Source organism: Lithobates pipiens, unplaced genomic scaffold (assembly GCF_037356315.1).
Source record: "Lithobates pipiens isolate NorthernLeopardFrog02 unplaced genomic scaffold, aLitPip1_a1.2 Scaffold_19, whole genome shotgun sequence".
NCBI classification, from domain to species: Eukaryota; Metazoa; Chordata; class Amphibia; order Anura; family Ranidae; genus Lithobates; species Lithobates pipiens.
In genome coordinates this window covers 438464035-438488237 of record NW_027507764.1, presented here as the reverse complement: position 1 = coordinate 438488237, position 24203 = coordinate 438464035, and the positions used below count along the sequence as shown (strand labels likewise).

The 24203-nt window shown below is 45.2% G+C and overlaps 1 protein-coding gene across 5 annotated transcripts in view; it reads left to right on the top strand.

Moving 5' to 3' along the window:
• Positions 1–24203, top strand: part of PRKDC (protein kinase, DNA-activated, catalytic subunit) — a 794135-nt gene that overhangs the window by 681301 nt on the left and 88631 nt on the right. For 4 of the 5 annotated variants that reach the window (XR_013277654.1, XM_077492661.1, XM_077492662.1 and 1 more), the window contains exon 78: positions 7513–7580. Coding sequence is in view for 3 of the 5 variants with exons in the window: in XM_077492661.1 (XP_077348787.1) it covers positions 7513–7580 (68 nt within the window). In the remaining 2 variants the exon portion in view is untranslated. Of the gene's footprint in view, positions 1–1693; positions 1854–7512; positions 7583–24203 lie in introns of those variants that run through there. The other variant, XR_013277655.1, reaches the window with a different exon arrangement.

Sequence of the window (24203 nt, the reverse complement as noted above, 5' to 3'; positions counted from 1 at the left end):
TCTTGTGTCCCTCCACAGCCAGCAGCAGCAGCAACACATACAGTGCTTTTAAAAGCTTCCTCCACGTGCAGCTGCCGTCTGAGAATGCCAACACCATTAGCCCCACCCTTGTGCTGATTATGGCCCCACCCCCTTTTTTTTTTTTTTTTAAGAGAGGGCTTTCCTGCATCAGTGGCGGCTATAGATGCCTAGCAAACAGCTAATTATGGCGGCGGGGGTTAAAAAAAAAACGCTCAGCGGCCGGTCGTTTTTTTTTTTGTGATTTTGGGCTTACAATTCCCCCGAGGGGGGTAATTTTAACATAGGGTGGCCGCAGTCGGAGAGACCAGTCCCCCCTCTTACTTACCGGAGGATTTGCTGCTTTGGCCAAGGTGGGAGGAGGAAATAATAGCTCCTGACACAGTACTGTTTCCAGCATAAGGTGGTGAGTGCTCAATACAGCCTCCAGTGGTGACACATAGGCATGACAACATTATATATACTGAAAGGCGATATTCATAAGAAAATCCAAGATATTTCTTAGAAAACTCCAATTACCTTCCTGCTTAAGGTTATCTGAGATGAACCCAATCGTCACCCTTCACAGTGGGCTCTGAAACCTTCAGGAGCAGGGGAACCTAGAGGTTACCCACAATCCCGGACCTGCAACAGCACCCTACCACTAAAAACTTTATGGCCTCACTACCGAAAAGTACTGGATTCCAGGGTCCAACTCTCTAAAAAGAGAAGCATTCGCAAGCAAAACCTTATTTCTTTGGACACAAGACCCGGGTGCCATTCTTTAGGCCCATTAAAGGACCCTCTGAATGGATTCGGTCAGCATGGCTAGCCCCAGCAAGGATTGCGCCAGTGGAGCTCAGCACAGCACATCTTTACTCGTGACCAACACCTTAGACACTGGCGAAAAAACGGAGGTACTCCCAGTAGTGAGAGGGGTTATATAGGCACTTCTAGTCTTAGGGCGTGCCAGTGTCTCTTACCTAAAGGTGGCCTATTAACCCACATAGTAACTACTATGGCTCTGTGTCCCCTGATGTATGAAAATAAAAATCTTTTTAGTAACAAACAGGGGCTGCAGTGTTGAAAACAGTGGCAAACACTTCATAGCCCCAATGCTCACTCTGACCAGCCACCCCCTCTCAGGGGAAGATGCCATCTGTAGAGATGAGTAAGGCTTTCCAGAGCTTGAGGGAGACCCTTTTAGCTCTTTTTTGGGGGTGTTTCAACCCCCCCCCTTCTGACCTTAGCCTGATGCACAAATCAGAAGTACTATCAGAAGAAATCACATCAACTGCTTGAGCAATAGTCCAGCCATTGCCGTTGCTATTAATGCTCAGCCTGATGTAAATGTGTCAAATAAGAAATGCCTGTGTCACCAACCTCTTTCATGCCCCTCTTTGCTCTTGTGACCCTCTGACAATTTTGCAGCCAGCACAAATGGATTTTTATTTTTTTCTTAAAACTCGCTCCCGCGCTGGATGCCAAAGCCACGCTAAGCCCCACCCGTCGCATCACACTCCCCCTTTCTCTTTCAAAAAAAAGAGTTTTCCCACATGAGTGCAGGCCTCCGATCCGACAGGATCAGCTTGTGTGTGTGTGAGGGAGGGATGGAGTGGAGGAGAGCCAAATGCTGCCACCGTGTAGGGGTGGTGAAGAAAACTGCATCACTGATTGTTTTTTGGCTTTCCCTTAGTGCTCAGCCTGTGAAGAGGGGGGAGAGTTCAGCCCAGGTGGGGGGTGTCTGGTGGAAGCAAAACCCCACCCAAACTTAACGGAGGTCTGCCTGCTAGCCGGAGGAAGAAAGCCTGCTGCTTTTGTGAGTCACCATTGATCTCTGAGGAAAGCCTGAGAAGGTACATGCTCCATACAATCCCCAGTGTTGACACTTAGGCATGACAACATTTACTTTAACCACTTGCCGAACGATGTTGGCATATATACGTCGGCAGAATGGCACAGCTGGGCAAAGTAACGTACCCGTACATTACTTTGAATCTCCCGCCGTGCGCGCGCCTGCCGCAAGCTCTGTGCCCGCAGGACTTGATCGCCGCGGGGATACCCGCGATCGTGTCACGGAGCTCAAGAACGGGGAGATGCCGATGTAAACAGCATCTTCCCGTACTGCCTAAATCCAGGACACTGATCGTCTGCTCCCTGTCATCGGGAGCAGCGATCAGTGTCCACGTCATACACAGTCCATCCCCCAGACAGTTAGAAACACTCCCCTAGGACACACTTAACCCCTCCCCGCCCCCTGGTGGTCAACCCCTTCACTGCCAGTAACATTTTTACAGTTATCAATGCAATTTTATAGCATTGATCGCTGTATTGATGGCAGTGGACCCAAAAATGTGTCAAAATTGTCCGATGTGTCTGCCATAATGTCGCAGTCACGATAAAAATCGATGATCGCCACCATTACTAGTAAAAAAAAAAAAAAAATATTAATAAAAATGCCATAAATCTATCCCCTATTTTGTTGATGCTATAACTTTTGCGCAAACCAATCAATAAAGGCTTATTGCAATTTTTTTTTTACCAAAAATATGTATTAGAATACGTATCAGCCTAAACTGAGGGGAAAAAAAAACGTTTTTTTGTATATTTATGGGGGATATTTATTATAGCAAAAAGTAAAAAAAAAAATGTGGTGCCGCTATTTTTTTTGTTTATAACGCAAAAAATAAAACCCACAGGGGTGATCAAATACCACCAAAAGAACGCTCTCTTCGTGGGAAAAAAACGACGCCAATTTTGTTTGGGAGCCACGTCACATGTCTGCGCAGTTGTGAGTTAAAGTGAATCGCAAAAACTGCTCTGGTCAGGAAGGGGGTAAATCCATCCGGGGCTGAAGTGGTTAAAAGGAGACATTTCATAAGAAAATTTAAAAATTACTTAGAAAAACTCCACTTATCTTTCTCACCGCAAGGTTTTCTGTAGTAAAACCAACAGACCGAATCTTCAACCTTCACGGTGGGTTCCCTTCAGTAACGGGTGGACCCTCTGAAAACCCATCCTGGACCTGTAATAGCACCCCGCTAGTAAAACTTTATGGCCTTAAAATACCAAAAGTACTGGGTCCCGAGGCCCAGGCACCATTCAATTTGGTCTAAAAGACACCTTGAATGGATCCGGCTGCATAGCTAGCCCCAGCAAGGACTGTTCCTGTGGAGCTCAGCACATCTTTACTCGTGACCAGCACCTTAGACATTGGCGAGAAAACTGGGGTACTCCCCGTATAGAAGGGGTTATATAGCGAGGCAACTTCCTGTTTAGGCTGTGCCAGTGTCCAGCACCTGAAGGTGGACTATAGCCCACATAGTAATTACTATGTCTCTGTGTCTCATGATGTATGATTAAAGAAATCGTTCAAGCTCTGTCAGATTGGATGGAGAGCATCTGTGGACAGCAATTTATAAGTCTTGCCACAGATTCTCAATTGGATTTTGGTCTGGACTTTGAGTGTGCCATTCTAACCCATGAATATGCTTTGATCTAAACCCTTCCATGGTAGCTCTGGCTGTATGTTTAGGTGCGTTGTCCTGCTGGAAGGCAAACCACTGCCCCAGTCTCAAATCTTTTTAAAACTCTAATGCCCCATACACATGGTCGGACATTCCAACCACAAAATCCGTCAGCTTTTTTCCGAAAGATTTTGACTGAAACTAGTCTTGCATGCACACGGTCGCACAAAGTTGTCAGAAAATCCGATCGTTCGTAACGTGGTGACGTTCGTAACATATGACGGGACTACGCAGCGGCCAGTAGACAACAGCTTTCGTCTCCAAATTTGTTGTGCATCAGAATTCTCTACACACGATCAGGAAAAAGTGATCGGATTTTGTCGGAAAATTTTAGATCCAGCTCTCAAACTTTTTTCGTTGGAAATTCCAACAGAAAAAGTCTGATAGAGCCCACACACGATCTGATTTTCTGACAACATAATCCGATCTAACTTTTTCTGTCGCAACTTCCGACCGTGTGTATGGGGCATTACAGGTTTCCTTCAAAGAAGATTGCCCTGTATTTGGCTCCATCCATCTTCCCAACAACTCTGACCAGCTTCCCTGTCCCTGCTGAAAAAAAACATCCCCAAAACATGATGCTGCCACCACCATGTTTCACGGTGGGGATGGTGTTTTTAGGATGATATGCAGTGTTCATTTTCCACCACACATGGCATTTTTCTTTTAGGCAAAGGGGTTAAATTTTTGTCTCATCTGACCAGAGCACCTTCTTCCGCATGTTTGCTGGGTCCCCCACATGGCTTCTTGCAAACTGGAATTATTATGGCTTTTTTTCACCAATGGCTTTCTTCTTGCCACTCTTCCATAAAGGCCAGATTTGTGGAGTGCATGAACTATAGTTGTTCTGTGGACAGATTCTCCCACCTGAGCTGTGAATCTCTGCAGCTCCTCCAGAGTTAGCATGGGCCTCTTTGCTGCTTCTCTGACTAATGCTCTCCTTGCCTGACCTGTCAGTTTAGGTGAACAGTCATGTCTTGGTAGGTTTACAATTGTGCCACACAGTTTCCATTTTTAGATGATGGATTGAACAGTGCTCCATGAGATGTTCAAAGCATGAAACTTTTTTTTTATAACCAACCCTGCTTTTAACTTCTCCACAACTTTATCCCCGACCCCTCTGGTGTGTTCCTTGACCTTCATGATGTGGTTTGTTCACAAAGGTTCTCTAACAAACCTGGGGGCTTCACAGAACAGCTGTATTTATACTGAGATTAAATTACACACAAGTGCACTCTATTTACTAATTAGGTGACTTCTGAAGGCAATTAGTTCCACTAGGTTTTAGTTAGGGGTATCAGAGTAAAGCGTGCTGAATACAAATGGACGCCACACTTTTCACATTTTTATTTGTAAAGGATTTTGAAAACCATTTATCATTTTCTTTCCACTTCACAATTATGTGCCACTTTGTGTTGGTCTATCACATAAAATCCCAATAAAATACATTTACGTTTTCAGTTGTAACATGACAAAATGTGGAAAATTTCAAGCGGTATGAATACTTTTTCAATGCACTGTAAATCCAGCTGATGACTAGTGAAATACCAGTCTTTGGGGACATGAACAACAGTAGAAAGAACCAGTCTGTGCAACCGCACGTGCAGATGAACAGAATAGGCGTTGTTGTGAACGTCAGGATGTCTCCAAGTATCATTGTATAGGACTCCGTTAGTCCTGGCTGTGTGCAACATGAAAAAAAGTCAAAACATAAATAAACTCAAACTGAAAAAGTACCAGAGAGCACACCAGGTCTCTCCTCTCAATAGGCCAGTGGCCAGACACAACGCTATCTGGACCATCACAGCAGGTGCGTAACACTTAAAACACTATGACAAATCCATACACTATGACAAATCCATTCACTCTTTGTACTAAAAGGATAAGTATCACTCCCAGCTAAAGATATTGTCATGTGTTAAGGCCCCAGATAAAGCAACTGAGCTGCTTACACTGTGTAGAGGTAGCAGAGTTTCAATCCTCCTCCGCATCTTCTCTCTTCATTGGTCAAAAAGTGTACTCATTGGCGTTGAGCCAGCAAAACGTCTCCTTTGCTTATTCAAAAATTTGTGATTGCCCCTTGGCAATGATGCAGAGTTTTGCCAGATATAGCATGGCATAGTTTACCAAGAGTCTTTGAAGCCGTTTTTTAAGTCCATCCTTAAAAAAAAACATTTCTTAAAGCGGAAGTCCACCCTAAAGTGGAGCTTCCGCTCATTGGAACCCTCCCCCCCCTCCGACGCCACAATTGGCATCTTTCAGGGGGGAGGGGGGTGCAGATACATGTACAGTACAGGTATCTGCACCCACTTCCTGCATAGATATCTGCAGAATCTACGCCCCTTTCCGAAGGTCCCCCGCTGTCTGCTGGGAAACACACGGATCCCAGAGACAGCAGGGACCATCCTTATTGCGCAGCGCGACTCGCGCATGCGCAGTAGGGAACCGGGAAATGAAGCCGCAAGGCTCCACTTCCTGATTCCCATACCCAAGATGGCGGCGGCAGCACCCGAGAGACGATCCAGAGATCGGCTTCGGGTGCCGACATCGCAGGCGCGCTGGGCGGGTAAGTGTCATTATTTTAAAAGTCAGCAGCTGCAGTATTTGTAGCTGCTGGCTTTTTTTTAAAAAAAACGGCGGACTCCCACTTTAAGGGAAAGTTTTCCATTAACATGTACATAAAAAATACTGTGAATATATCAAATGTGTACAACAATACAAAATATATGGTGAATATATTCAAAGCGTGCACAGAAATGCAGAGAGGGATGGGATTTCTTGAGACCTTATCACAGTCATAACATACATCAATGCAATAATGTCCATCAAGTAACGGTATGTAAAGTAATAATTGAATCAAGGTGAACTTCCCTATCACAATCTCCACATAGTTCATATAGGAGATAGCAATACAATCAATGTAATCTCCTATGTGGGGAGAGGGAACACACTATGATCCTCCTTAAAGGCACAGAAAATGGATGTTACTTCACACTGGAAAACAGTAGCTAAGCATCAAATGGTAAAGAAGGTAATGGATACTCTTACCACCAGTTGTGGACCCACACACCACACGGTGCTGGTTCAATCAGGCGTAAAACAATTTCCCACAGTAAATCTTCCAACCAGGATCAATATGGGTCAGATGTAACGTAACCACCACAGTATCCAGGAAAATCCGTATGGGACAAATGTCATCCAATCTCTAAAACCCAGTGTGTTACTCCATTCATGCAGCAAGATGTATCATAGAGAAAAATAAATAAATAAAAAGGCCTCTACATAGAGCAGATCACGCTGGTAAAAAAAAAGTTTAATAGAATAAAAAAATCTTCACAACTGCATCGCTCAATAAAATATACAAGCATACTCACAATCGGACATAAAAAGCATGGTAGATCGAGCTTGACAAGCTATGTACCCGACATGCTTCATACTAAACTTACTTCAACTGGGGTATGCCCCAGTGTTTTCAGTGTTTTTCATATGATTACATTATTGAATATGTTTTATTATTATATTATTATTTGTAGTTATTATATTATAGTTTATGATTTCGTGTTTCAAACTTTATCATACCCAGGATGTCTAGTAGACACTTCTTTGGACAGATTTAAGTGAGTAATTTCTAAGAATTACAGGCCTACAATATAAAAAAACAAATTTCCATGCAAAATAATGGTACCGCTTTGAACGCCTAAAAGCTGAAATAATCATACTGCCAGGGAGGTTAAAACCCACTAGTTCTGGGGGTTTTTTCCAGCTAGAAAATGTTCCTGCCAAAAAACACTGATAATAGCCTATGTGTGTATGAGCACATAGACTAACATGCTGGGGAGTTTCCTGGCTGTAGAAAAAAAATGTCTGAAGCCAAACACAGCAGCTGTAAAAACGTCCAGTGTGCATGAGGCCTTACGGTGAGTGCAACAATCCTATTTTTACTGACATTTTTCTTTTTTCTTTTTTTCTTTGTCACATTGTCTTGTAGGCCAGTATAATGGAAAAAGCAAGCCTCTGCCTGAGTACCACGTAAAGATTTCTGGATTTGATGAAAGGGTATGTGTTATTTTCATGTCTATCTCTCAGTTTAGGCACTTTCAAATTATATGAATATCACAGCGGCATATGGGGGTAACTGCTTAACCACTTCAGCCCTTGAAAGATTTGCCCCCTTCCTGACTAGGCCATTTTTTTGCGATACGGCATTTGTCGCTTTAACCGTCAGTTGTGCGGTTGTGCAATATTGTACCCCAAAAAAGTGTCCTTTTTTTCCCCGCAATTGGAGCTTTGTTTTGGTGGTATTTGATCACTTCTGCGATTTTTTATTTTTTGCGCTATAAACAAAGAGTGAAATTTTAAAAAAAAACACAATATGTTGTACTTTTTGCTATAATAAATATCCAAAAAAAAAAAAAATGTCTTCATCTGTTTAGCCCAGTATATATTCTTTTACATATTTTTGGTCAAAAAAATCTCAATACGCGTGTATTGATTGGTTTATGCAAAAGTTATAGCGTCTACAAAATGGGGGATCGATTTATGGCATTTTTATTATTATTATTTTTTGTATTAGTAATGGCGGCAATCAGATTTTTATTGTGACTGCGACATTGCAGCGGACAGATCAGTCACTTTTGACACTTGTTTGGAACCGCTGACATTTATACAGCGATTAGAACTAAAAATGGCCACTAATTACTGTATAAATGTCACTGGCAGGGAAAGGGTTAACACTAGGGGGCGATCCAGGGGTTTACTTTGTTCCCTAGGTGTGTTCTAGCTGTGGGTGGAATGGAACTTACTAGGGAAGGAGACCACTTGATGTTCCTATATACTAGGAACACACAATCTGTCTCTACTCCCCTGACAGGACGTGGATCAGTGTATTTACTTTCAAAATTTTTATTAGTTATCAAAGACAATGAGAATACAAAAAACAGAATTACATACAGTCGATGAAAGGAGGCGAGTTGATTAGCACCGGAAAGTACAAGAAACCTCAAGTAGGCAAGGTCATTGAATATTCTTATATACCCTATCCGTCGCTCCAAGATTGCTGCGGCTGGCGAGACCTAGGCACCCCAGGGGTCACCCCGAGGAACCCGCACCCCACCCCTCCTTGAAAAATCTAGTTCCGGGAGGCCCTCCCGACACCCCTAAAGGGATCTAACTGTGCCGGGAAAGCCACCCCAGTGATTTTGAAGCATGAGCAAAACCAAATGGAGGCTCACAGGATTGTGTGAATTTCGGTGTAAAGTGCGCTTGACACAGTTTTCCCCAGGGGGGGGGGGGGGGATAAACCCCCAGTTCCCTGCGCCCCTGTACCGCATTGCAAGTTGTGCCCATTACGTGGCCACAACTCGCCCACTAGAGGCAGAAGGGGAGGGAGAAGGGGAGGAAAGGTGTGAAGAGGGTGAGCCGTCCGACAGGTGATATGTTGTAGGGAACAAAATGATGCTCACTGGTTGCTTTTGAACACCAGGGATAAAGGAGATACCTACCTAACTTACCCATGGTTCCCAGATGGACTCAAATTGTGCTTTGGAGTCTAGGAGCACACTGGACAGTTTCTCTTGGAATATAAGCCACAATATTTTATGATTGGCTGCTTTGAAGGACACCCCTGATTTTTTCCAGGCCTTGGCAATAATTATCTTAGCGCCCAGGAGAATGAAGTGGGTCAATTTGCGGGTCCGTTTAGAAGCCCCTGGGATATTGGTGTTCAGTAGGGCTACTGCCGGGGTTCTCGGAGGTTGAAGACCTGTTACTGTATGAATTAGGGCAAACATTCTCCTCCGGAAAGATCTGATTTTGGGGCATTCCCACCAAATATGAGCCATGGAGCCATAGAGAGCGCATCCCCTGAAGCACAGAGAGTTTGCAGATGGCAACTTAAGGGCCAATTTAGAGGGTGTGAGATACCATCTTGTCATAATTTTGTTTGCTTCTATTAGGGAAATATTCTTGATACCTTTATAGGCTCTGGAAAAGGATGTCTGCTATTGTTCTAGGTCCCAGTTGATTTGGAGGACATTCTACCACGCTCTCATATAAGGGGTTTTGCCAGCCTGATGGGCAAGGGCTTGGCAGATAACTGATATTCCACCCCCTCTGATCCCTGGCTTGACCGGTCCATATCTCATATGGAGTGAATCTAGGTGGGATGGCTTTTCCTTTCCACAATTTGTGTAGAAAGTGTTGTATTTGATAAAACCTAAAGTGTTCCCCTCTCGGGATTTCCAGTCTTTTTTTTACAGAATTTTAAGGTTATTGGGCCTGAGGACGGGAAAAAATGACTGATCTGGTGCAACCCCTTGTCCAACCACCATTTGAAGGCTTTTATATCTTGCCCCGGGGAAAAATCAGGGTTATTGAAGACATGACAGTGAGCAACATTCTGAGGTCATGGAGGGGGGTTCAATTTATCCCTGAGGGACATGGATTGTGAGAGGATCGGAGAGAGTATAGGGGGTCTGTCCCGGGGGGGGGGGGTGTGTCGGGCAAAGCAAGTAATCTAAAGTACATGAGGGGACCACTTGTCTCTCAATATGGATCCAGTCTGGCTTTTCCGTTCTGGTATAAACTGTTGAAAGTTGGGCTAGTCTCGCCGCCTGGAAGTAACACTGTAATCTTGGAAGCCCTAGGCCTCCCTGAGTGTGCTGTCTGTATAGAGTATTTTTTGGCAGCCTATGGCCTTTTTTGCCCCATGTAAACTCATTGATTTTCCCTTGGAGGGATTGCAGATGGTCCCTTCTTAGGTTTATCGGGATAGCCCGAAATAAGTAAAGCAGTCTGGGGAGTAGTGTCATTTTGATTGAGTGGATCTTGCCAAGCCAGGAAAGATCTTTATTAGCCCATGTCTTCAGTGCTGTCTCAAGTCCCTTGTAAGTGGGTGGAAAGTTTACTGGGTACAGCTGGTCAATTTTAGAGGTAATCTATGTGCGAGGCGTTCCATCTAAATTCAAATGAGCTTTTCAAGTTTTCAACTATGGAGGGTTGAAGTGAAACGTTGAGGGCGTAAGATTTGTCATAATTAACCCTGAGACCAGACACCTTTACAAAGTCATTCAATAGTTTGCAAAGGTTAGGGAGCGATGCGATAGGAGAGGTGACAAATAGCAGCATGTCGTCTGCGAAGAGGCCATATTTGTGTATTTGGGAACCGCAAGAAATACCCTGGATGTTGGAGTTGGAGCGAATCGCAATGGCTAACGTCTCAATTGCGATGGTGAAAATTAGGGGGGATAAGGGGCAGCCCTATCTGGTACCCCCTCTCTATATAAAGGGGTTTGGAGTGATGTCCACTGAGGCGGATGAGCGCTGAAGGTTTGGAATATAGGGAGTGTAAAGTTCCCAGAAAACTATTGCCGAATCCCCACTGTTCCGAGTGCGAAAAGGTATGGCCATTCGACAGTGTCAAAGGCCTTATGGAGGTCTAAGGAAAGCAGCATTCCTTCCTGTCTGGTGCCCCCATCCCAACCAGATTGTAGGAAGGAGACCAGATCGATGGCTCTTCTGATCTGGTCCAGCCCCTGCCTGCCTGGGATGAACCCCACTGAGGACAAGCGGTTGGCCATGATCTCCGTCAAGATCTTGAGGTCGTTATTTATGAGGGAGATCGGTCTATAATTTTCTACCTCTTCTGTGTTTTTATTTGGTTTAGGAATTACCATTATGTAAGTATTCAGATGGTGATCTAAGTGGGTTCCCTGCATCCTCATGTTAAAGAACCAAGCCATATGGGGTGCAAACTAGTTTGTGAAGGCCTTATAGTATGGCACAGAAAGACCATCCGGTCCAGAGGCCGAACCAGGTTTGAGGTTTTTAATGACCTCTCCTATCTCCTCAACAGACATGGTCGTCTCCATGACCTCCTTGTGTTCTTCCGATAAAGTTGGAATTGGAAGATCTTGGATGAATTTGGTTATTAAGGGGTTGTTAACTTCTGGCACCTTGCTATAGAGTCTGGTGTAGAAGCTCCGGAATACTTCTAGTACCTTATTGGGGTCTGCCGTGGGAGGGTGTCCTGCTACGCTAAACTTTGGAAAACAGTAGTTTCACAGTTGCGGGGAAAGTTTGGAGGCCAGCATCGAGCCGATTTTATCTTTTTGGTGATAGAATTTAGCTCCACTCCAGCGGATTTGTTTCTCCGCTTTTACCGTAAGGGCCAAGTTCAGTTCTAGTCTGGTTGTGTCTAGTTGGTCTAATAGGGCTTTAGAGGGGTTCTGCTTATGTCGATATTTAAGGGAGGCAAACTTTTTTTCAAGTTTAAGAATGTCTTATGACCTCTCTTTCTTTTGTTGAGTGGCTATGCTGATGATTTTGCCCCTGATGGTGGCTTTGTGGGCTGCCCAAAGGGACTCTGGGGATAGGTTGTCTACGTTGTTTATAAGGAAATATTCCTTGGGTGATTTATCTAATTCCATAATATTAATGGGGCCACTCAGGATGGATTCGTTTAGACGCCAGTGAGAACTCGTCGGTCTGGTGAGGGAGTTTGTCATGTGTAGGAGGACTATGGAATGGTCCGACCAGGCTGTGTCGATGATGGATGCTTTGCGTGTCGATGAGATAGAGAAGGGGATATGAAAATGTGATCTATTCTAGCATACGACCGATGAGGAGCTGAAAAGTGGGTATAATCCCGTTTTGTGGGGTTATGTTCTCTCCATTTGTCAACAAGCACGTGTGAGTGTAGGATTTTCGCTATGGTCAGGCTAGCTTTGGTGGGGCATGACAGTTGGGCCTGGGGGGGTCTCGATTTGTGAAGTCCTTGATCAAACGCAATGTTTGAGTCCCCTCCAAAAATGACCTTGCCTTCTACTAGCAGAAGAAGGGTTTTGAGGAGAGATTGGAAACATTTAGTTTGCCCTTTGTTAGGGGCATAATGAGAGATTAAAGAGTAGATGCTACCCTCAATGGAACCTTTGACTAAGATAAATTTACCCTCAGGGTCTCTGTAATCAGAGATATGCGGAAACTTCGCTTTGAGAACAGTATCGCTACTCCTTTTGGTTTTATTTGTGAATTCGGAAAAAGGGGAAATGTGCATGAAGGAATTTGGGGTTGTACCGGCTCGGGAAATGTGTTTCTTGGACTAGAACAGTATCTATCTTCAGGGATCGGCAGATATCAAAAGCTATTCTTTTTTTTTTTTTTTTCTTCTTTTAAACAGTTTTATTCGCCAAGTGTACATACATACAAAGAAGGCACCATTTACAAGGTATATTCTCAACCATATACAACAAGATAGCGGAAGTATGGACCGTTTACAAAGTTGCACGGTGCACAGGCAAAAATATGTTAGTACATATAGCTTTTTTTTTTTCATTGAATACTTAACCATTCACCCATATTTATTACAGATCATATCGTTCATTACCAGTATATATTATGGTAAACAAAGAACAAACCTATAAACAATTTATAAACCAAAACTATGGGGGTTAATTCCCCCACATTTTTCCGTGCTGTGCGCTGTCATCTCCCCCCCTCCCAGATATGCCCTCACCAATAACATCTCTCAGGAAATACTTATTCGACAATGGTATATAGTTGTGTCCCTTAGGTGTCACATGGTGTAGTTTCCTTAGAATTTATCCATCTGCCCCATATTTTGTAAACATTTTTCTTACTACCTCTTGCTTCATAAGTCATCTTGTACAGGGTAACATTTGCATTGACCAGACCCTTCCATGCAGATAGGGTAAGAACCTCACTCTTGATCCATTTCAAAACTATACGTTTTCTGACATAATAATACAGCAATCGCAGGAATTGCCTTGTATTGTTATTCATCACCTCATCCTCTATTACACCCAGGAGTCCCAAGAGTGGGCTACAGATATTCGGAAGATCAAAAGTGCCTGCAATAAACTGGGACACCTGTGACCATAGCGGTCGTATCTTACCACACTCCCACACCATGTGAATAAAAGTGCCAGCTGCCACCTGGCACTTGTGGCAAGTAGGGTCATCTCTTCTGCCCATCCTAAATAGTCTGTGTGAAGTTTAATACATTTGGTGAAGGTGTCGTAACTGTATAAGTTTGTCCCGAGCTGAGATGACTGTGGACCCATAGGAGGCTAGAACTTCCTCCCACTGGGCCCCAGTCAACTCTGGAATCACCTCTGTCCATCTGCTCCTCATTTTTTCCTCACTGGGCAGTCTTTTGGTCATAAGGACCGTATAATAGGTAGAGACACGTTTTGTGTGCTCCGGTTCTGCAAGTAATTTTTCCATTCTTGTGTTTTCCAAAAATATTGGCCCAGACCCAAATTGAGCTTGAGCCGCATGTTTCAGTCTGGCGTACTGGAATGCCCATGAGTTGGGAATATTCAATTCCCTTTTTAATTGTGCAAAGGTTTTGAGGTCCCCATCATCAAACAGCTGATGTAAATAGACAAGTCCACGTCCCGCCCACCTATGCCCATCGTCCAGGAGAAAAAAGTCTTTTAAACAGGGATTAAACCACAGGGGGGCATTAGGGGATAGATAGGAGGGTGCATCCTGTATATGCCTTGTACATGTCTCTAGCACCTGTTTGGCTGGTTTGAGTGCAGTCATGCCACATTCCGTCGGTACTACACCTCGAAAGAAAAAATTCAAGAGTGTCTCATAGGAGGAGGCCGCAGCTGCCTCCACCGCAGTCGCAGCGTTGCTCAGCTGCGGAAACATTCGCCAATGAGCCTGGACTAATTGCGACGCCAAGTAGTACATGCGAAGATTAGGGATTGCCAGCCCCCCTCTCCCCACCGGTAGTTGCAGAATGTTCAGCAAAACTCGTGCTGCCTTGCCACCCCACAAAAAGGAGGTCAGCAAGGAGTCAATATAACCGAAAGTCTTTTTAGGGATAAATCGTGGGGCGTTGGAGATTATGTATAGAAATTTCGGGAGATAAATCATTTTGAATAAGTTAGCTCTTCCCAATAAAGTGAGCGGGAGTTCCTTCCATTTTTGTATTTTATCTCTCAAGTCTCGAATTACCGGCCATAGATTCACCTCCGTGAATGACTCGACAGGTAATTTCACTTGTATCCCCAGGTATTTAAATTGGGTTGTGACTGTCAGGGGACAGCGAGGAGGGGGCACTAGATCTGGTTGTGGGTCTAGGGCAAATTTGGCCCAGTTGATCCGAAACCCCGAAAAGTCTCTGAATTCCTCGATCACCCGGAATGCATTAGCTAACGATTGGTGGGGGTCCCCAAGATAAAGCAGCATATTGTCTGCATATAACGAAACACGTTCCTCTAACTCCCCGACCAAAAGTCCCTTAATGTCACCCCGAGTCCTAAGCTTGGCAGCCAGTGGCTCTATAGCCAGAGCAAAAAGGAGAGGGGACAGGGGACATCCCTGCCGTGTTCCTCTCCCAATCTGAAAAGAGTCCAAAATATGTCCATTCACCCTGATACAAGCCCGGGGATCGTTATATAGTAATCTAACCCAATTCACAAATCTCGGTCCAAAACCCATTTTATCCAGCAGAGAGAACATGTATTTCCACTCGACCGAATCAAAGGCCTTTTTTGTATCTAAGGAGGCTATCACGTGGCTACCAATATTAGTATGGGAAATTTGCATATTTACATAGTCTCCTGAGGTTCATTGCAGCGGCCTGGGATAAAACCCGTTTGATCGGAGTTGATCAGTTTGAGAATCACCGACTGCAACCTACCGGCCAAAATTTTGGCCAGTATTTTGGCGTCAGTATTGATCAAAGAGATCGGTCTATACGATTCACATTCTTGTGGGTCCTTGCCGGGCTTCGGAATCAGAACGATCAAAGCTTCACGCATGGATTCCGGCAAGATGCCCTCTTTTTCCGCAGCCACAAACACTTTTAAAATGCGAGGGACTAAACTCTCTGCGTGCAACTGGTACCATTCCCCCGGAAAACCGTCCAGTCCAGGTGACTTCCCCAGTCTGAAAGCGGAAATGGCACCAGCTATTTCCTCAGAGGTGATAGACTGCTCTAAAATGGAACTGTCCTCTAGGGGCAGCAGGGGAAGGTCAATATCCTCTAAATACGAGGAGAGGTCTCGGTCCGTACAGTTGGATTGGGATTGATAAAGATCACAGTAAAAATTTAAAAAGGAGTTCAGAATATCCTGCGTATCAGTCACTAGGTCACCCGCTGGGCGTCTGATACTTAATACAGATGTAGGGGCATATAGAGGTCTCGCCAGAAAGGCTAGCAGGCGACCACCCTTGTCCCCAAATTCAAAAATGGAGCTGGTTTGCCTGAGCTGTTTCTTTGTGGTCCGGTCCGTCAAAAGCAATCTAAACTGTCTCGTCAGGTCCTGCCATGCTTTATAGGCGTCAGGGGATGGGTCCTGTTTGTATGCTTGTTCCGCAAGAGTAATGTCACATTCTAGTTGTTTCACCTCACAGTCCAGGGCCCTTGCAAAATCTTTCGTCTCTTTAGCAAAAATCCCTCTCATGGTAGCTTTAAAGGCCTCCCATTGAGTGTGTATCGTGGTCACAGCACCATTCTCCCTCCAATAGTGACCCTTGCATTTTAGCGTCACATATTCCTCCTGCAGCCACTGTGTTTGCAGTCGCCATTGTCGTACCTAACCCTGGAGATAATGGGGAGACCATCCAATGAGGATAGGAGCATATCAATTCTGGTCAACGTCTTATGGGTCTCCGAGTGGCACAAGTATGCACTGACCCCCGGGTGTTTGTAACGCCACACGTCTGTAAGAGCATAGCTGTCCAGCCATGATGCCAGAGTATTACGTGAGCTAGATGCACACCCGTGCCTTTCCAGAACCCCATCCGACACCACATTCAAATCTCCCATCAACAGCAGTGGGCCTTGTGCTATCATTACAGCTTCATGGAGGATACTGTCCAAGATTTGGAAGGAGAATGGGGGTGGAACATACACACATACCAGAGTCAAACACACATTAAACATTTGACAAACCAAGATAGCATATCTGCCACTAGGGTCAGATTTAACCTGCAGAATATGAGCTGCTGCTTTTTTTGTGACTAAAATAGCCACCCCTCGGGAGTAGGTAGAGTATTCTGCATGTATGACTCTCATAATATTGGCTTTTTTCAGAGCCATAACCTTAGAGCCTTGGAGATGTGTTTCCTGAAGCAGGATTATATGTGGTTTATATCGTCGTATAAAGTCAAAGACAAGGGAACGTTTTACCTTTGAGTTCATACCACGAACATTCCATGATAATATACTTATTTCACGTACCATATATAAGACAATTATAATGTAACAAATGCATCGGGAGAGCATTACCTGTCCAGGCCTGGGCCATCTTTTCCAGCCTGAGGGGGTACAAACAGAGAGGGACAACAGCACACAGCACTAACCAGCACAACAGAACTACCCAACCCATCCCACCCTGCACACAACCCATCCCACCCTGCACACAACCCAAACATGTTGTGTGCCTATACCCTATAACCATAGCTATATCGACCTCAGGGGGTCATAGGTCGTATTCAACTAAAAAGAGCACAGAACATCAAGAAAAATGAAAACAAAAAAGAAGGAAAAATAAAAAGTAAAAAATAAAAAAGGAAGGGGGGGGAGAAGCAAAAGGAGGGGAAAAAGGGAGGGGAGGGGGTTCCTGATATAGGGAGAGATAAGAGGGGAAAGTGGCAATAAGAAGAATGTTCTCCTCGTGTACAGGGTAAAAGTTCCGCTTTCTTCTGCGCCCACTGTCCCTTTCCAGGAGAGCCCCACAGAGGGATCAAGTCCTAGAATAGTGTAGTGCAGAGTACAGTCAGAAAAGCGACCTTCACTCCCTCAAACAAACCATAAAAAAATAAAGGAATACAACATATTTGTGGTATAAAAGGTCAGCCAAAAGGAAAAAAAAAAAAAAAAATAAACAAATAAAAAAGAAAAAAACCCCGTCAAAATGATGAGAAAAGTATATGGGGAGAAAAAGATTCCCCCAACTGATTGTGGAGGAGCGGTAGAGGCGGTGCGTCTGAATATCAGATAGAACCGCACAGGACTAGGCACTTTGTAATTGTAGTGTCACAACAGAACAAAGGAAGTAATCTTCAGCCTCCTGGCTAACATCAGGGAAAGGTGTCATGGTGTTGCAGGTTTGGTCAGAGAATGTAGGGTATGTAATCAGCTGCCAGCTTCAGGGTGCGGGCGCCCCCTAACATCCAGCCATCTCAATGCTTCAGTAGGGGAGTTAAAGAAGGACACTTTACCCCCATCTACCACTCTCAGCTTCGCCGGGTAGAGCATACTATAGGCCACTTGTGGATCTCTAAGCCTCCTCTTAACATGTAAAAAGCTAGCTCTTTGCTTCTGTGTAGCCGCAGAGAAGTCAGGATATATAGAGATTCTGTTTCCATTATATTGCAGGCTCCCTATTGTGCGCGCAGCCCGCAGGATGCTTTCACGGTCTCTAAAGTGCAGGATCCAGGCTATCATCGGGCGTGGGTGGGCACCAGGAGGGGGAGGTTTCGATGGCACCCTGTGAGCCCTCTCAATGGCGAACAGGCGCGAAAAGGTGGTTTCCGCCATATTATCCTTAAGCCATAATTCAAGAAAATCTTCAGGTTGTTTGCCCTCAGCCTTTTCAGGGAAACCTACAAGGCGGATATTGTACCTCCTCTGACGGTCTTCCATGTCCCCCAGCTTAACAGTATGAGCATGCACTTCATATTGAATATCCTGCACTTTATGTTCCAGTGGGCGCACTACATCTTCCAGGTCACTAATTCGTCTTTCAGCTTCAGTGGCCCTTTCTCTAATGTTCTGGACATCATTCTTTAGGAAAGACATTTCAGCTCTTATGCCATCAATATGTTCAGTTAGGGCGGCCTGACATGTGCATATCGCTTCCATAATCTGCTTCAGGGAGGGCTCATCCTCCCCTTCTGCATGGGCCATCCCTTCTAGTTCTCCCCTCGGTAGTCTGTCTTTGGAGGGGCCCCTGCGTGGTCCCTCAGCTCTAGGGGGTAGCGGGCTCACCTTGTCAGGATGTGTGGAGGATGCCCCAGCGCCGCTCTGCTGCGTGGTACACGGGCCTCGTTCGTCTGCCTCATGGCCCGCCGCCATCTTGAGAGCCCCAGGCAAACTGAGAGAGGCGCTCCGCAGGAGATTCCCGAGGTGTGCACCCGTATTTCACCATACCACTGTGTTCCGCCGGGTCACGGAAGTATAACGGAGGCTGTGTGGAGCAGGATCAGTGTCAGTGACACCCAGCATTGCCGAAGGATGTGTTGTCCTGCATGGAGCTCTAACTCGGTGCTGCTCACATGCCGGATGCTAGCTCCGCCCAGATCAAAAGCTATTCTGCGTTTACTAGGGGAGTTCAGACCCTGGTTATTATGGGTGGCCACTCTGAGGTCGTTACCATTCGTGTTTAACAAGGCTATTTGGTCAAGGGGGTGGCATGTTGCTCAGGCTACCGCCACTTACCATCAGCAGGTTTCTCCTTATGGGCCTTAGGTGTAGAAATGGGTGCTCACCAAGCTTTGTTGTTATCTGGGGTTCCGGTATACCCATCAGACTGCTCAAGAGAGGAGGAAGGTTAGGGAGGGAAAAGGAAATACCAAAACATAGTATGACATCCTCTAGGAGGATGAACGATGTCTGATGGGGGGGATTCCCACCAGACACCAGCACTTTGGCTTCGGCAGCCTTTATAAGAGGGCTGAAGACCCATACCACAGAGGGGGGAAATCCTCGTCTGCAGTATGAGTGGAAGTGCAAGGGTGTCTCCCCCAACCCTTGCTTATACACAAAATATAGCTGAAAATAATAAAACACCATAAAGTCAACTTGTCAAGCAATCAAAACCAGACCACATTTATGAAGTAACAGTTTCCATGAATCAGAGTGCCTGCCTCAAAGGGGGGAAACCTGCATATGACCTTGTTATGTATTCAACCCCTCCCAAGCCTGGGGGGGGGGGGGGGGGAATTCTGGGGAGGGGATCCCCCGGGTGCAGGAATACCTCTGATGATATTGAAAACATTCGGGATAGGCCCATTAATATGAACTTGCAGGTGTCACAGGAACCATAAAATAAAAATAAAAAAAATATTAGTAATAGCCACATGGGCGTGAGATCCGAGAAGGCATAAATTGTGCGTCCTTATTAGGTTAACGTTAGTCTGTGTCCCGGACCTAGCGTCTCTGGTGTGGGAAGGAGACAGAAGGCAACCGGGAGGGCCTGTAATGAACGAGAACCTTGGAGTTGAAAGAGAAGGCCTAACAGTAGGCAACAGAGGTAAAGTTATGAGCTCTGGGCTCCCTCAACAGCGGGGAGAACTATCCGAAGTCGGGATGCCCAGGGGAGGGCGGTATGCTGAAAAAAAAACAGCGATAGCGTCTTATGGAGGTTTGGTTTCCTTGGGCTTCTTTATCTTGCTTCTGTTCCAGAGAGGGAAAACTGGGCTTTCCGGTGGGGGTCTCTTGGCAGAACCTCCAGGCGCGGTGGCAAAGTCCAGGGGTGCTTCCTGGGAAATCAGTTTAAGGTGGAGGAAAAGTTTCTCTCCTTCCCGGGAGGGAGGAAAATGAGTAGGTTTTCCCTTGAACTGTGAATTTCACCCGAAGGGGAAGGTCCAACGATATTTGAGGTCTTGTTGGGACAGCACCGTTAAGAGCGGTTTGAGGGATCTTCTTTTTCGGATGGTCAAGAGGGCCAAATCTGCAAAAAATTGTATTTGGCGACCACAGAAAACAAGTTGCTGTTTAAGGCGGGCTTGTCTCATAACTTCCTCCTTTACAGCGTAAAAGTGAGGCTTTACTATAATGTCACTCGGGGAGCCATCCTTCCTGAGGGATCCTAGGGCTCTGTGGGCCCTGTCCAACTCTAGGCGGTGCATCAGCATGTTTGGGATTAGATCCTTGATAAGGTCTTGTATAGCCAGGGGGATATCCGTGATGGTTTCAGGGAGACCTCGGACTCGGAAATTATATCTCCGGGACCTGTTCTCGAGGTCATCTATCCTGCCCAGGGCATTCTCTAATTGGTCCTGGAGTACCTGTATGTGGGCCGCATTCTGGTTGGTGTGAGCCACAGTATTGTCCAATTTAGTTTCAATAGCTTCCATTCTGATGCCGAGGTTAGCAAAATCAGATTTTATATCTCTGGTGATTTGGGCTGCCGTGTTCGCCAGTCCCCTCTCTAAAAGGGCAGCAAATTTATGAAACGGGTCACCCTGAGGAGAGGGAAGGTCCTGATCCGGCATACTGGGGGATGGCGTGGAGTGTAGGGGTGGAGGAGCAGGCCCTGCGGGGGACAGGTTGTAATCCTCCATCACTCTGCTCAATAATGATTCAGTGGAGGCTGGGGAAGGAGCTTGCAGGCATTGTGGGGATCCCTGGGCCACCTGGTAGTATGTGAGAGTGGCTGGGGCAATCACTTGCCTGAATTCTGGCTGTCTGTCCGTGTGGGCCACATGTGGCTGGGCTGAGGGAAGTCCGACGGCCATCTTGGTACACCCTCCGCAGCCTGCTCTTTTAAATTCTGACCCCAAATCGCACCTTTGCGGCTGGTCCTGGCATACAGGGGGGGTCCCGGTGGTGTCCCCCCTCCAGGCAGGTTCGCGGGATCCTGGTCTGATGGGCGCTATGTCAGAGCTCCCGCGCATGCGCACTTGATCAGTGTATTTACACACACAGATCCACGTTCCTGCTCTGTTACGAATGCCCACGGGTGCCCGGCAGACATCGCGCCTGCCGGGGACATGCAGTGGGTGCGCACATGCCTGCTAGATCGTCTTAAAGGAGGGACGTATACCTACGGAAATTTGCTCAGCCGTGCCAACCTGCCACAGTATAACTGCAGTGGCTGGTTGGCTAGCGGTTAAACAAAAGCTGTGATTTGTGTCATGCCTCAGTGATTGTACTTTTTTTGATCCTGAAAACTTCTCTGACTGGGTCTGTCTGTCTGAAATGGTCATATTCATTGTGAACCACCCACATTATTCCTTGCAGCTATAGACCATGTGATCTCTTGCCTAGACTTCATGTCTTATGATGAAGCTTTGGGAGTGGTGTTTTTTTTTTTTTTTTTTTTCTTGATATGCTAGAGATGTATAAAGTCTGATTTGGACCCTTTACTGTCACTTTAGTTTATTTGGGCCAAGCTGGCCCAAGCACATTATTTGGGTGTGCTGAATAAACTGTACTATATGAAGCCTCCGCTACATACAGTATACAGCACTGTGTTCCAGCAGTGGGGTGGAAATTTCCCTTTCCTCTTCAAATGTGTATTGAAATTGTATAAGTCAGTAAACAAGTTCAAAAGCAATACAGGGGGTCCCCTACTTACAAACAGAGGGAGATAACAGGAAGTGAGAGGAAATCTACCCCTAGGTACTTCTCTCCTGTAAGAGTTAATATGGGAAAAAAAAGTGTCTCCACTGATGCTTTATCACCAATCCTTGTTTCCCTAACAGCCCAAAATTTTCAAAATCCAATTATCATTGGGACAGAAAGTGAGGTGAAATCTTCTGTACAGGGGGCACAGACAGCTAAACAAATGTTACAGGGGTGATAACCCTTCCCTATGTTATCCAAAAAGCTTAAAAATAGATTTTTTTTGTCAGGAGCTACACTTAAAAATGTATCTATTCCGACTTACAAACAGATTCAACTTAAGAACAAACCTACAGTCCCTATCTTGTTTGTAACCCAGGGACCCCCTGTACATGAATATATAATATTAAGGTACTTATACAGTCAGGTCCATAAATATTGGGACATCAACACAATTCAAATCTTTTTGGCTCTATACACCACCACAATGGATTTGAAATTAAACAAACATGATGTGCTTTAACTGCAGACTTTCAGCTTTAATTTGAGCGTATTTACATCCAAATCAGGTGAACGGTGTAGGAATTACAACAGTTTGTACCTCCCCCTTTTTAAGGGACCACAAGTAATGGAACAATTGGCTGCTCAGCTGTTCCATGGCCAGGTGTGTGTTATTTCCTCATTATGACATTTACAAGGAGCAGACAAAAGGTCCAGAGTTAATTTCAAGTGTGCCATTTGCATTTGGAATCTGTTGCTGTCAACTCTCAATATGAGATCCAACGAGCTGTCACTATCAGTGAAGGAAGCCATCAGGCTGAAAAAACAAAACAAACCCATCAGAGAGATAGCACAAACATTAGGTGTGGCCAAATCAACTGTTTGGAACATCCTTAAAAAAAAAAAAAAAAGAACGCACCAGTGAGCTCAGCAACACCAAAAGACCCAGAAGACCACGGAAAAAACTGTGGTGGATGACAGAAGAATTCTTTCCCTGGTATAGAAAACACCCTTCACAACAGTTGGCCAGATCAAGAACCCTCTCCAGGAAGTAGGTGTATGTGTGTCAAAGTCAACAATCAAGAGAAGATTTCACCAGAGTGAATACAGAGGGTTCACCACAAGATCTAAACCATGGGTGAGCCTCAAGAACAGGAAGACCAGATTGGAGTTTGCCAAACAACATCGAAAAAAGCCTTCACAGTTCTGGAATAACATCCTTTGGACAGATGAGACCAAGTTCAACTTGTACAACTTGAGTGATGGGAAGAGAAGAGTATGGAGAAGGAAAGGAACTGCTCATGATCCAAAGCATACGACCTCATCAGTGAAGCACGGTGGTGGTAGTGTCATTACGTGGGCATGTATGGCTGCTAATGGAACTGGTTCTCTTGTATTTATTGATGATGTGACTGCTGACAAAAGCAGCAGAATGTATTCAGAAGTTTTCGGGCAATATTATCTGCTCATATTCAGCAAAATGCTTCAGAACTTATTGGACGACGCTTCAAAGTTCAGATGGACAATGACCCGAAGCATATAGCAAAAGCTACCAAAGAGATATTTATTTTCTTACATCAGGGGACACAGTAATAACTATGTGGGTTATATCGGACTATCAGGTGCTGGACACTGGTACACCCCTTAAGGTGTGAACTTCCCCCATATAACCCCTCCCATTACTGGGAGTCCTCAGTTTTTTCACCAGTGTCTTAAGGTGTTGGGAACATGTAAAGACGTGTGTACTGAGCTCCACGGGCAGTAATCCTTTGATGAGAGCCAACCATCCTGACCGGCTCTGTTCTGATCTTTCCGTAATGGACTAAATGAACAGTACCCGGCCACGTCATCTGAAGACACAAGATTTTGTTTGCGAATGCTTTTAAGCTGGGCCCTGGGATCCAGTACTTTTTGGTAGTAAGGACAATAAAAGTTTACTGGCAGGGTCTTCTTGCAGGTCCAGGATTGCGGGGTTGCCTTTCAAGGTCTCTGAGCCTACCGTGAAGTGCGAAGATTGGGCTTTTTATCTCTAATAACGCCCTGCGGTGGAAAGGTAGGGGAGATTTTCTGCAAGGAATATCTCCTTCCATGTATTTATGTTGTCATGTCATGTCTGTTAAGAGCAGAGTGATTTCTGCAATTTTTTTCTCTGGGTTACATCTAGAGTTTGAAGAGCCCGGATGGCCCGGTCGGCTTTTGATCCGAGGGTTTAGGTCCTGTTTGGGTGCTGCCTGCCAATTTTGTGCTTAAAAAAAAAAAAAAAAAAAAAAAACACAGTAAAGTTAGCCCAATTTTTGCATAATGTGAAAGATGAAGTTACGCTGAGTAAATAGATACCTAATATGTCACTCTTCAAAATTGCACACGCTCGTGGAATGGCGCCAAACGTCACTACTTTAAAATCCCCA